The 14,432-nt window shown below is 25.5% G+C and overlaps 1 protein-coding gene across 7 annotated transcripts in view; it reads left to right on the top strand.

Annotated features, from left to right (window-relative positions):
- Positions 1 to 14,432, top strand: part of LOC135952485 (mucin-1) — a 60,376-nt gene that overhangs the window by 30,865 nt on the left and 15,079 nt on the right. For all 7 annotated transcript variants that reach the window (XM_065502439.1, XM_065502441.1, XM_065502445.1 and 4 more), the window contains 2 exons: positions 12,913 to 13,087; positions 14,007 to 14,312. In XM_065502439.1, the coding sequence (XP_065358511.1) occupies positions 12,976 to 13,087; positions 14,007 to 14,312 (418 nt within the window). In that variant the 5' untranslated portion in view covers positions 12,913 to 12,975. The remainder of the gene's footprint in view (positions 1 to 12,912; positions 13,088 to 14,006; positions 14,313 to 14,432) is intronic.

A 14,432-nucleotide genomic window follows, 5' to 3' on the forward strand; every position in this document is an offset into this window, starting at 1 on the left:
ATTTTCGATTACAAAACTTGTTGCAGAATCGTTCCAAATGACATGTGCTAGCTCCATGAAGGTTCTCTAGAATCAGTTCTAAAGGAGGTAATTTCAAATACAAATCATTAACAGCTCATAACTAGAACAAGTGCTGGCTATAAGTTCTAGAACAACACCATTTCCAATTGCATTTCAGAAATTAATTTCTAATTATATTTCAGAAAATTTCAATTAAATTTTAACAATTTATAATTGTATTTCAGAAGTTTCTAATTGTGTTTCAGATTATTCCAATTTTATTTCAAAAATTTCCATTTGTATTTCTGAATTTTTAATTTATACTTAAAAAGTTTCTAATTTCATTTCAGAATTTTGAAATGGTTTTTCAGTAATTTCTATTTGTATTTCAGAAATTTTCATTGGTATTGCTATTTGAATTTTCTGAAATACAATTAGACAATTCTTAGAAAATTCTGAAATACAATTGGAAATTTTTGAAATACAAATGGATGTTTCTAAAATACAATTAGAAATTTCTGAAATATAAATGGAAAATTCTGAAATTCAATTAGAAAATTCTGAAATATAATTAAAAATTCCTGAAATTCAATTAGAAAATTCTGAACTACATTTGGTGTAGTTGAGAAAATAAAATATTTGGAAAAGTTTCCATTGTATAAATAAGGATTTTAATGTGGAGTAGAAGATTAAGTGAAATGAAAATCGATATAGTAGAAAATATATATTAATTGGAGGTCAATAGTTACAAAAATCGGGTTAAAAAAAGTTGAAAATATCTCGATTTTTATGGACTCTAGATATCAATCGTTTTCAAGTTATAGTGCAAGTTATAGGACATTATTAATCTCGAGAATATTTATGTGTTATGTGGGCCTGTAGCCCCTATTTTGAAATAAACTTTCAGCATAATTCACATTCGATTCATACCTAATTATAATCCACAGATATCGAATGAATCGTAATCAAACTATAATTACAAATGTCTCAATGTCACTACCACACCATTCTATTTCTTAGTAATTACTAAACACCCAGTATTTACATAAAAGTTTTAAAAACGTTATTTCTATATGTAAATTGTTTTCTTTTGTAAGTTACAAATCTCTATATAACATTTCAATAAAGCTCAGAATTATGTAAGTAAGTATTGTAGGCGTTTGCCGCCAAGGAGCAGAGGAGGAGTAGTCGTCGTCTCAATCTCTACTTACAATTCTTATATGTACATATTTAAATAATGTTACACTTAAATCTAATTTACGTCATATGATAATTACAAAGAAATACTATAAAATTGTTTGTTCGTAATAAAATATTACGAAATGTATTAAGAATAGAAAAAAAATATAGAACATGTGTTTCGTGTTAAACAAGAATTGTTTCACAACAGGTGGGTTTCAATTACAACACCATTATAAAGTTACAATTTTTATTATCTAAGGAATGAAAGGATAAAATATGGATTTTATTGATTGCATAAAGAAAAGGAAGGAAAGGTTTTATATAAAAAAACAAAAATTTTTAAAGTTAACAATTTTGTATGGAATATGGTTGCTTAGTGTGAAAAAAGCTAAGTACTCTTTTTATACAAATTTAGTTTTAAAGCAAATTTAAATTTTAAAGCTGAGTACCTATGACAAATTGAAAATATTTTGCTTTTAGGAAACACAATTCCAAAAATCCCACCAATGCTCATCTAACTGTAAAATTTTACTTCAGCCATTAACAATAATTTCTATCAAAACAATCCTCATTAACATTTCTCATCTCTAATCACCCACTTAGAATTGTGATATGATGTCAAAACATTTGTAATTCACTAATTTTGGTTGCTTCACTAATATTTCAGTTGAAGTTTAGACATAACACGAAACCAAATAATGACAAAGTTTTCAAGCTTCAATGAATCATCACAAATAATTAAATTTAAACAAATGAAATAAATAAAAATAAATAAAAAAAAACATTGTGGGTAGCTTTTGTTTAATTTTTTGGTGTTGGCTGCGAATTCGTATTTAGAATTCGATTTAGACACAGATGAGACATGATTTGGTGGTGGCTGTATTGTAGCCGTTCTATCATTTCAATTTCTAGTCTATTCTAGTCTAAATACTGCACAATTTGGTTGTTACCACCAAATATGGTTAAATGTTACAGTTGTTGATTTTTTATAAAATTTTTCTTTTTATGTTTTCGATTATTTGAATTTACGATCATTTTACTTAAATGTGGGTGTTTGTTTTTTTCTAAATTCATAGAATTTCATAAATTTGATACTTTCATGTACATTTTTTATTGTTTTTATTGAGATCTTTTTAAAATGTCATTGAATGCAAACAAATGAATCAATTTTGAAATTCGTGCAACATATAAAACAAACTATAATTGTTAAATAATGAAATAATTAAAAAAACTTTAAAACTAGTTTTCATTCTGGTTTGATTGTTGAAACAAAAAGTCGACTATTCGATTTTTTTTGATTTTTTAAGTCAAACTTTCGACTTTTTAAAATTTTTAAATAATGGACTTCTCGACTTTTGGTATTTATGAAAAGTCGACTATTTTATGTCATTAAATTGAAACAAATGAATCAATTTTGAAATTGTAAAACAAACAATTATTGTTAAGTGATGAAATAATTAAAAAAAACTTTAAAGTTGGCTTTCATTACGGTTTAATAGTTGATAAAATGTCTACTCTTCGACTTTTTCCAATTTGTTAAAAGTCGAAATTTTGACTTTTTAAAATTTTTTTAATCCACTTTTTAAAATTGGACTTTTTAGTCGACTTTTTATATCATTGAAGGCAAATGAATTAATTTTTAAATTCGTGCAAAATATGGAACAAACAACAATTGTCAAATAAAGAAAAAATTAAAAACAAACTTTAAATGTGGTTTACATTAGGATTCAATAGTTGAAAAACGGTGTACCATTCGACTTTTTCCAATTTTTGAAAAGTCGAACTTTTGACTTTTTGAATTTTTTAATAATGTTTCGTCTTAGCCATTTATGAAAAATCCATTTTTCATGTTATTGAAAGCAAAAAAATGAATCGATTTATAAAATTTGGGCAAAATATAGAACAAACAATAATTGTTAAATGATGAGATAATTTAAAAAAAATTTTAAAGGTGTTTTTTATTAAGGTTTAATAGTTGAAAAATTATTTTATTTTTTTAAAAGTCGAACTTTTGATATTTTAAATTTTTTGAATAAACTTTTCTACCTTTAAAATTCATGCAAAATATATAACCAACAATAATTATCAAATGATGAAAATATTAAAAAAAAAAAATTAAATGTGCTATTCATTAAAGTCGACTATTCGACTTTTTTTTATTTATTAAAAGTCGATCTATCGACTTTTTTAAATTTTGTATAAGTGGATTTTTCGCTATTTATGAAAAGTCGACTTTAATGTAAATACATATGGTTGCTAGAATAAATCGACTTTTATCGACTATTAAATTTTTTTAAATTTGTATAAAAGAAAATACTTTTTCGAATATTTTTTTTAAAATTTAATCCAAGTTTTCCACTTTTTGGGACAACGTAATTGATTGTTCCACCAAAAATTTAATTTCGACTTAACGACTTTTTTTAACAAAAAGTCGATTGTTCGACTGCTCGAACCCTAGTTTTCATTTATTTATTAATTTAAATAGAATTGTAAATTAAAAAATGTTATAAATTTTTTAAAATTTTTACACTTTATTAACATAAAATTTTGTTTGATAATTTTGTTTGCAATTCCTTTTCTAAAAAAAACTTTATTTAAATACATATGTAGTTGTCATTCAAAGCTTAACAATAAATCAAAATGGGTTAACTACTGAAAAAACTAAAAAAAAATAAAGTTGTTTAAATTATGAAAATGAGTAGGAAGCTACAACCTCGAATGTTGCAATGAAAATGATGTCAAGTGTTTGCGGTTAAAACAAGTCGTTTTTGAAAAAAAAGAACACAAAAGAAAACATATTTAATTAAACTGGAATAGAAACTAAAGTCAAACAAAAGTCTAGACGCCTCTCGCCCAAACTCAACACACTTAAACATTTGACATATGTACTATATGGCCATGATTAATAAGAAATTATTTTTGTGGCTAAAAGTAATTTAACGTTAATAAATAAATGTAAACAATAAATTAAAGTAATAAAATAATAATTGATTGATATCTTAAGTTTGTTATTAAGTCGGCCACTTCAAGTCAATTAAAATATCGTTAGAATTTGTATACATACACAAACTGCAAAGTTTAAATGCTCCAATTCGTACCAGGCAACTGTTAAAAAGCTATCAGCTAACAAACCTGCCCTTCTTTATTTCTATGTAATTTGAACTTATTTTAGCATGCACCTAAAAGTATGCTAAATATTTGTCTTTAACCCGACCTAAGACGTTTCATGTTATACCTAGAACACTAACACTTACACGTACACTAATCTACACACAGTGGGATCGATTAGAAAATATTTCAGATAAAATAATTTATACAGAAATTTTAATGCTCTTATCAGAATGATACAACATTTGGAATATTAACATAAATGAAGTTAAACTTTTAGAATATTGTGTAAAAAAAGATAAAATTTTAATATAGACATGGCATTAAAGATGAACACCATAGGAGTGTATACAATTCAAATCAACAAATATTAAATTGTTTAACATGGTTTACACTAAACTAAAATTATGACACAGCATTTTTATATTTTCAATTCCCCACTGTGTTTAGCCTGCTTTAGTATTGGTGTTTTGTTTATGGCATTTAGTGTTGATGTGTCGTGCCATGTCTGTCTCTCTATATCTTGACTTGTAAAGATATAGAAATATTTTTTTTCCATTCGGATTTTTTGAAACAAGGGTAGACACGTAAACAAATAAATACCAAACCATTTTCCCTTACTTTACCACATCTACCAAGTATATTAAAGTCTCATGTATATGAAAATAACGAAAAAAAAGAAGGTCAACCAAATAAAAATCTATCATATTGTATTCTAATTGGTTTGCTTACCAAATATGAACAACCATCAGCTGCAAGGGGTAAGGTAAAACGCCCCAAATGAAATCTAGAACTTTGCTTTGAGCTCAATATGAAAAAAAATATATAAAATAGAAAAAATAAAAAAAAACACCAACCTAAGAGAATAGAAAATTTATCAAGGTAGGCTCAGCACAAATATTTATTGTTCAATAAAGTTAACCCCAAATACTTTAAGCAGAATGTAAAGGTGCTATTTTTTACTTTGATATAATGAATGAATTATGAAAATATAAAACTTTTAGAATACTGTCCCCACAATACTTGAAATAGCGATTAGTGCACAGAAATATTATATATAATTTATTAAGATTTTTTAATGTTTTTACTAAAAATTTTTCATGATTAAAACGATTTTAGCAAATAATTAAAAAAATTCCCTTCGATGGAAATTTTATTTTGAATACAATTCAGTAATTGTTTATTTTTATGTAATAAAAAAAATATGATGAAAAGATCTTGAAAAATTCCCCCTGACAATAAAAATAATAATTATTATTTTTATACCCTTCACCTTCGTGAGAAGGGTATATATAAGTTTGTCATTCCGTTTGTAATTTTTGACCTATTTTTTACCTATATCTGGATTACTAAGTCATTATTATAGACAATATGGATATCTAATGATAGATATTTCAAAGACATTTGCAACGACGTATATAAGACCATAGTAAGTTGGACCTACAATGGGCCAAAATCGGGAAAAAAATTTTAACCCGAATTTTTTTTCCAAAAAAAAAAAATTTGAAAAACAAAAAAAAAAATTTTTAAATTTAAAATTAAAAAAAAAATTTTTTTAAAATTTAAAAAAAAAAATTTTTTTAAATTTAAAAAAAAAATTAAAATAACAATCGAAAAAATTTTTTTTCAAAAAATTAAAAAAACAACTGGAAAACAAATTAAATTTTGTTTACCTAAAAATATTTAAAATTTTTAAGTATAATTTGGTGAAGGGTATATAAGATTCGGCACAGCCGAATATAGCACTCTTACTTGTTAATTTTTAATATATTTTTGTAATAAAATACATAAAAGATTTTTTTCTTAAAATTTAATAATAATTCTCATTAATTGAAATTTTATTTCTACGGATTTTTTTTTTTTAATTTTTTATATCAACAAAGGCTTAGGAAATGTTTGCCAAAAATGTTAAAATTATAACATTATAAAAATGTTCCTTTAACGGAAATTTAATTTTAAATGAATTTCTGTAATTCTTTTCAACTTGCTATAATAAAATTCTTATAATAAAGACAATTTAAAAATAATTTTCAAAATTTCCTTTATTTATAAAAATATCCCTTTTACGGAAATACAATAATGACAATATTCATAAAAATTTAAAAATTTTCCAGATCTGTAAAAATTTTCCTATAAGGGAAATTAATTTTTAAGGAATATTTTTGATTTTTATTATATTTTTACAGAAAAAATAAATGGCTTACGAAGTTTGGAAATTTTTTTTAAATTTCCCATGCTAATAAAAATATCTCTCTAAGGGAAATTTAATTGTTAAGGAATTTGTAAAATGAATTAAATACAATGAAAAAATTCTGATCGAATTTTAAAAATTTCCCTGGTCTATAAAAATTACACTTCTAGGCAAATTTTATTTCCAAGAATTTTAATATTTTACAGCAAAAATAAAAGACTTGCGAAGAGTTTGTCAAACATTTTAAAATTTCCCTTGCTTATAAAAATTTTTCTTTAAGGGAAATTTAATATTAAAAAATTTCCCTTATTTATAAAAATATACCTTTTACGGAAATTTGATTACTTAGAATTTTTTAAAAATTGTTAATAATTTTTCATAAAGCAAATACAATATTGCCAATTTTCATAAAATTTTAAAAATTTCCCCGATCTCTAAAAATTTCCCTATAAGGGAAATTTATTATTTAAGGAATTTGATAATTTTTATTATACTTTTACAACAAAAATAAGTGGCTTACTACGGAGAGTTTTACAATTTTTTAAATTAAATTACAATAAAGAAAATTTTGATCCAATTTTATAAATTTCCCTGGTCTATAAAATTTACCCTTCTAGGGATATTTTATTTTCAATGAATTTTTAAAATTTTCCTTGCTTTTAAAATTTCCTTTAAGGAAAAATAAATTTTAAATGAATTTCTGTGATTTTTTCAACTTGCTTCGATAAAATTATTGTGATAAAGACAATTCTGAAAGAATTTTAAAAATTTCCCTTATCTATAAAAATATCCCTTTAGTGGACATTTTATTATTGAGTATATTTTAAATTCTTTTTAAGTTTTTCATAAAGCAAAAATACAATAATAACAATTTCCATAAAATTTTAATAATTTCCATGATCTATAAAAATTTCTCTACAAGGGAAATATATTTTTTAAGGAATTTGTTAATTTTATTTTTCCATTTTAGGGAAATTTTTACATATTAGGATAATTTTAAATATTTTATGAAAATTCTGATCAAATTTTAGAAACTTTCTTCTACGGAAATTTTATTTTCTAGAAATTTCAATAAAAGAGCGAAGAGTCATCATTTTTAAAATTTCCCTTGCTTATAATAAATTAGCAATAAAATAAATTTGATGAAGAATTCAAAATATAAATTTAAATTTTACCTTCCTTACAAAAATATTCCTTTAGGGGAAATTTTATTACCAAGGATGTTTAAAATGTTTTTAATATTTTTTCACAAACCCATCGCATTGATTAAGTCCATTTTGACTAAATTTTCAAAATTTCCCCTTGATAATCCCCTTTATGGGAATTTTATTTTAAAACAAAGTTTTAAAAACTTTGTATATTTTTACAGCAATGTTCCTTGTATATAAAAAATTTCCTTTAAGGGATTTTTTTTGGAAATTTTCTGTAACTTTATACAATAAAATTTGTATGATAAAGACAATTCTAAAAAAATTCTCTTTTCTAAAAAAATATCCTTTTAAGGGAAATTATATTTTTAAGGAATTTTTTATAATTCATATTATTTCCATAAATCAAATACAATAAAGACCAATTTCATACAATTTAGAACATTTCCCAAACCTGAAAAAATTTCCTTTATAAAGATTAAGTTTAGTTTTAATCATACGACTTCATGTAGTCTAAGTTTGGCTTCAATGAATATAAACTTTAGCTTCAATAGTAAAGGAATTTCTTAAATTCTAAAAAAACATACCTTTAACTCCCTGTCTTGCTAATACCCTGCACTTATAGCAAATGAGTACTCGTTATTTTAACCTTATTTATAGTTTAACTTTAATATTTATTCTTCGATTTTTTTTCTCTTTCGGTATTTAATATTTGTTTTACGTAAATGTTTAGTCTTGCCAAACAAATACGCCTCTGCAGACAATGCAAACCTACTTGCGATGTTGTGATGCATTGGTATGTAGTTTTTGTAGCAGTAGCAGTACATATTTCTATGTTCTAACTTCTACGGTATTCAATTTCTTTTTGGATTTTTATTTTCTAGAAATTGGCCAAACATGTTGCTACAACAACCGTTATAAACAAAAAATCCAAAAAATGTTAATACTCGTACTTGTACTCATATTTAATGTACGAATAGAAAAAAAACTATAGTTGTAAAGTTTTTGTGTTTTTTTTTTTAGTTTACAAGTTATTTGTTTGTTGAACTTTATACTGAGAGAAATAAATACAGTGAAAGTAAATTAGAACACAGAGTGGTAATGACAAGCAAATTGGAAAGAGAACATGCCACAAATATATTGAAAACTTCGGTAAAATTAATTTTCCGAGTTACATACATATGTTCACAATCATGTTGTGTACATCGGAATAGTCGATTACGTTCAGACACTGGTGGCTCTGAGTCCTGATCACTGTTATAAAGAGAATGTTTTTAGAAATATCATTTTGAGCTTGATTGTGTCAATCTAGGCTGGCAACTATAAGTAAAAAAACATATAATAAAGCATGGCACATTAATATAATAACGTTTATTTTTTCCTGTGTACTTTTGAATAGTTTTTAAAACCGAAATCACATTTTTTTCCTTCACATTGCATTCCTTTGCATAAGATTTTCTTGAAATTCTTAAGTCTGATAAAATACTACATGTTTCATACATGTTCGTTCATATAATATTCTAACTGAGATTTTTCTTTATAATATAAATATATGATGATGATGTTGATGTATGTAATCATGTGTAAACTAAGTAAGTATTTTAATAATTCAAAAGTTATGAAGAGTGTTATGTATTTATATGCATATAAATACAAATATTGTGACCCAATTTGCTTCAAGTTTAACTTTGAGTTTATAGTTTTATTTTTATTTCTTTTTGTTGTCTTCCATTTGTAACACACAAAATTCTAGTTAAAATTTCATAAGTGGTTTTTCATTTCTTTGGGGAGAAAAATGTTTATTAATATAAAAATAAAAAAGTTGGTGACATAAATAAATAAAACATTGTGGTGAAATATGAGATAGTAAATTATTTGTGAGATGCATATAAAAAAAGTTTTTTTAGTTTAAATGTTGTATGGATTTATGGTTTCTAAACTTGAGTTTAGTTTTAGATACAAAGAAATCTTATAAATATTAATATAAAATAAAATGAGTAAAGAGGTTTTGTTGAGAGTTGCAATTTGTGGTATAATATTTACATAACTATGAGTACTAAAAGACACCAGAAATAAATAGAAATATGTATTGAGAATTTATTTAAATAAAATTTGAAGAAGCAAATATGTATCTTGTTGTAGTCCAACTCTAGCTTCAATAGTAGATCTTTATTCAGATTAAGTTTAACTTCATTATTAGGTCCTTGTATAGACTAAGTTTAGCTATAATCGTACGACATAAGTTTAGCTTCAATATTAGGTTCTTATATAGACTAAGTTTAGCATCCATAGTAGGTGTTACATAGACTAAGTTTAGCTTAAATAGTAGGTATTTGTATAGACTATGTTTAGCTTTAATAATAGATATTTATATAGACTAAGTTTAGCTTCCATAGTAGGTGTTTACATAGACTAAGTTTTTAGCCGTACGACATAAGTTTAGCTTTAATAATAGATATTTATATAGACTAAGTTTAGCTTCCATAGTAGGTGTTTACATAGACTAAGTTTTTAGCCGTACGACATAAGTTTAGCTTCAATATTAGGTTCTTATATAGACTAAGTTTAGCTTCCATAGTAGGTGTTTACATAGACTAAGTTTAGTTTCAATATAATGTCCTTATAAAGCTTCAATAGTAGGGCTATTGAAGCTTTACTTATTCTTTATATAGACTAAGAGTAGCTTCAATAGTATATCTTTATAGGGACTAAGTTTAGCTTTAATCGTACGACTTAAGGTTGGCTTCAATCGTAGGAGTTTTAGATATACTAAGTTTAGCTTCAATAGTTGGTTTTTATATAGTCCTTATTTAAATTCAATAGTAGGTCTTTAATCGTACGACTTAAGTTTAGCTTCAATAAAAAAAGGTCTTTATATAGACCATGTTTAGCTTCCATAGGTCTTTCCATAGACTAAATTTAGCTTCAATAGTAGGCCTTTATATAGACTCAGTTTAGTTTCAATCGTTCGACTTTATATAGTCTAAGTTTATCTCTAATCGTAGAACTTTATTTAGTTTACCTTCCACCTTATTCTAAATTTGTTTTACACAGTCATGAATTTAAGATCTGTAAATTAATCATTAATTTTTGAATTAATTCGCGAATCATTCATGTACTAAATTAGCAAATTTTGAATTAATTCTTTCCACACAAAAAAATTAATTGAATGAAATTTGGGTCAATTCAAATGAATTTGGTAAAAAGTGAATTGCAATTCATTTCTAATTCAAATGAATTTATAGAATAAATTCCAATTCGTTTCTAATTCAAATGAATTTGTCAAAGTGAATTGCATTTCATTTCATTTGAATTGAATTGATTTTGAATTAATTCAAATGAATTAAAAAAAATAATTAGCAATTCATTTCCAACTCATTTGAATTGAATTGATTGAAATTTGAATTGATTTTGTAAGTAAATCTACAGTAAGCATCACTGTCGTTTTGATATTCAACTATTTTTTATGTAAAGGACAGCAAGCATTACTCACGTTTAGTACTAGGTGATAGTATGGTCCAAAGACAAAAAATTCTTAGATTTGAAATTCCCATGATATACTGGAATTTTCAGGTAGCTGCAGAATAGGAATTGATTTGATAGGTATCGGTGAAATTCCTATCAAAATGGGAAAACTTTGTTTAATTGCTTCTTGAATACTAAATTTGTTTTGTCGTTCAGCGTATTTCAAAATAAAAATCAGTTCTTCTTGAAGAAACGAACTCCAAACACTATGTTTTTTTCTGATCAGGCGCGGATCCAGGAGAAGGCTTTTCAATTTTTGTACTGAATATTTTAATTATGGTAGATCTGCAGTTGATTTTGATTGATTGCAACTTATTTTTGCTTTCATTCATTTGAATTGCAATTAATTGTTCTAATTCATTTGAATGAATTCAAAATCAATTCATTTGAATTGATAACGAATTGTAACTCATTTTTACAAAATACATTTGCCTTATTCATTTGAATTGATTCAAATTTCATGCAGTTCGTTTTTGTTGTGAAAAGAATTAAATCAAAATTTAGCGAATTTAAATCAAAAAAGAATGATTCGTTTACAGCTCTGATGAATTTAAATAATTATTCGAAAAGGGCACAAAATTCTATTTTATTTCAAGACTTTAAATTTACATATGTACTAGGAAAGGAAGGCCCTAAATAATTTACATGACTGATACATCAAATATCCGCTATAGTCCCAGTTCAATTGCTAAATTGAAATCAGCCCACAAATGTCTGAGATATAAGCGAAAAACCACAACATCGAGTTTTGACTTATTTTTTTTAAAAAAAAAGACAATATGGATATTTAATGATATACATTTCATAGACCTTTCCTAAACAATAGAAAATATGGATATCTAATTGTAGATATTTCAAACACCTTTCCAACGAGGTACATAAAGCCAAAAAATTCCTACGAACAGTGTGTCAAGATCGGGAAATATATTACTGAACTCTAAATTTTTTTAACAAAAAAATTGTTTTCACTAACCAATTTTTATTCATCAACAATTCTTTTCACCCAAAAAATTTGTTTCACTAAAAAAATTTGTTACCACAAAAACATTTGCACCAACAAATGTTTTTAACTAAAATTGTTTTCAACATAGAGAATAGACATAGAGCGGAAACTCTCCTGTCAAAGACCTAACTCAGTTGTCAGAAACCTAAGTGCTGAGAATGTATTAGTAGAAAAAACTATGTGAAAACAAAAACAACACTCGTATGTCTGATTATTTTGAACATTTTTTTTGTTTGAGTTTTTTTCTAGTTTCCGCTCTATGTTTCTCTATGGTTTTCAATCTATATATTAAAGTATACTTTGTTGAAGGATATAAAAGATTTAATTCGTGATTCGAATCTTATTTACAGGAGAATTAGTTTAAAAACAGAAAAGAATTATTCGTTTTTGTATTTAAAATTATATTTGCTGGAATTTATGAATGAATTAATAAGGATTTTTCTTCGTTCCTCCGATTGGTTGTGATCTAAAAAATTATATTCGTTCGTGAACGAAACAAATAATTTATGAGAGTTTTTAAAAATTAGCACGAGGATTTTTCTTTTTATTTTGTAAAATGAATTTGTTATTAATTTGAAATTATCGAACAAAAAATAATTATACATGTAAAATTATATTCTTTGGGGTTAAATTTCATTACGACTGAATTCAAAAAAGGTCATTATTCGGGGCTTTTTAGATAGTAACATCAATTACTTCCTTAAAAAATGTTTTTAACTTTTATTTATTAAAATAATTTCCCTTTATATTTACAGATATTTAAAAACACCATTTCTTCTTTACAACAAAAACACACAATATTTTAACGATACACAAATATGGTGGCCGGTTTCGAGCAACGTCCTTGGACACCAACTGTTAGACGTGGACAAATAGCTGCTGAAACTTCCACACCGGGACCAGCAGCAGTAACACTGCCCAGTTTAATAGGTAAGTTTAGTTATAAAACTTAACCAAATTGAGATAATTATTCCAAATCAAAATATAATGTCACAGGAATAATAAACAAAAATTTATAAACAATTAAAAAACTTACTGCAAACCTCTGAATTGTCATACAAAAGTATAACAAGTAGTCCGACTCTTTGACAGCAGTACCTAACTCTATACATGTGTTAATGAAAAAGCACCTAACTCTAAAAATGTTTTAGTAACAAAAACGTACATGTGTTGGAGACATTTTAATTTTTTAAAAATGTTTAAATTTTCTTCCATTCAATACCAAAAATTTAAACTCTGTTCTATAGTTTAAATTATTTCACACAAAACAAAAAATAAAATGTTAAAAATTAATAAAAAAAAAAAGATTTTTTAGTTTGTGCGAAACACAAAAAATAATGAAAAAAATAATAAATGTGTTAAAATTTCCTCTCACAAGGATGTTGAATTCACACAGCGTGTGTATAAGCAAGAGAGTAATATTGAAAAATAGAGAGTCGGACTACTTATTATACTTTGTCTCATACATTAAAATTTAATGATTAAATCAAATGTCAGCAGGTTGAAAAACATACAATACTTTTCATTATAACAAATTTCAGAAAACAGTTTCAGATCCATGGTGACCATAAAAAAACTGCCACAACTCCAGAATTTCTTTTATTTTTTTTTTGTCAAATCTCAGCAGGACAAAAGAGCAATGCACAATTTTTCAATACCATTACCAACCTGCTGACATTCGACAAAAGTCCTAAACTTTTCAGCTGGGTCAATACTAGCCAAACTCTTGCGGATTTAGTCCTGCTGAGATTTGATCCAATGTATGATCAATTTAGTAGGGTTCTGTTAAAGAATTCAACGGACACGAATACCAAAATATCTAAACCTTTTTTATTTGTTTCCCTTTTAGGCAACAAAGTAACAGATTCCCGAAAAAATGCCGCTCCATCATTTTCCTTTGGACAAAAACACCGACAAACCGTTCAGTCGATAGGAGAGGGGCCTGCCAAATACAATGTCACCGGTCTAGGCAATAAAGGCAAAGATACACCACCAGCCGCTACTCTACAAAGTCGTCACAAAGAAATGTCCAAATTCTCTACACCAGCACCCGGTGAATATGACATACAGAAAGCAGTAAAGGCCATTAATCAATCGACCCCAAAGTATACATTTGGACAGAAATTAGCTTCAGAAAAGTTCAATACCACGCCAGGTAAGTGGAAAACAAAATTGAAAAAAGAGGTTTTCAATTAGAGAAGAAAAAAACAAAAAAATATATTTATAAAATAATTGGTGGTGTATGGTGTAAATTTTGTTACAATTAATTTAAGTA

Source organism: Calliphora vicina, chromosome 2, assembly GCF_958450345.1.
Source record: "Calliphora vicina chromosome 2, idCalVici1.1, whole genome shotgun sequence".
Classification (NCBI taxonomy): Eukaryota; Metazoa; Arthropoda; class Insecta; order Diptera; family Calliphoridae; genus Calliphora; species Calliphora vicina.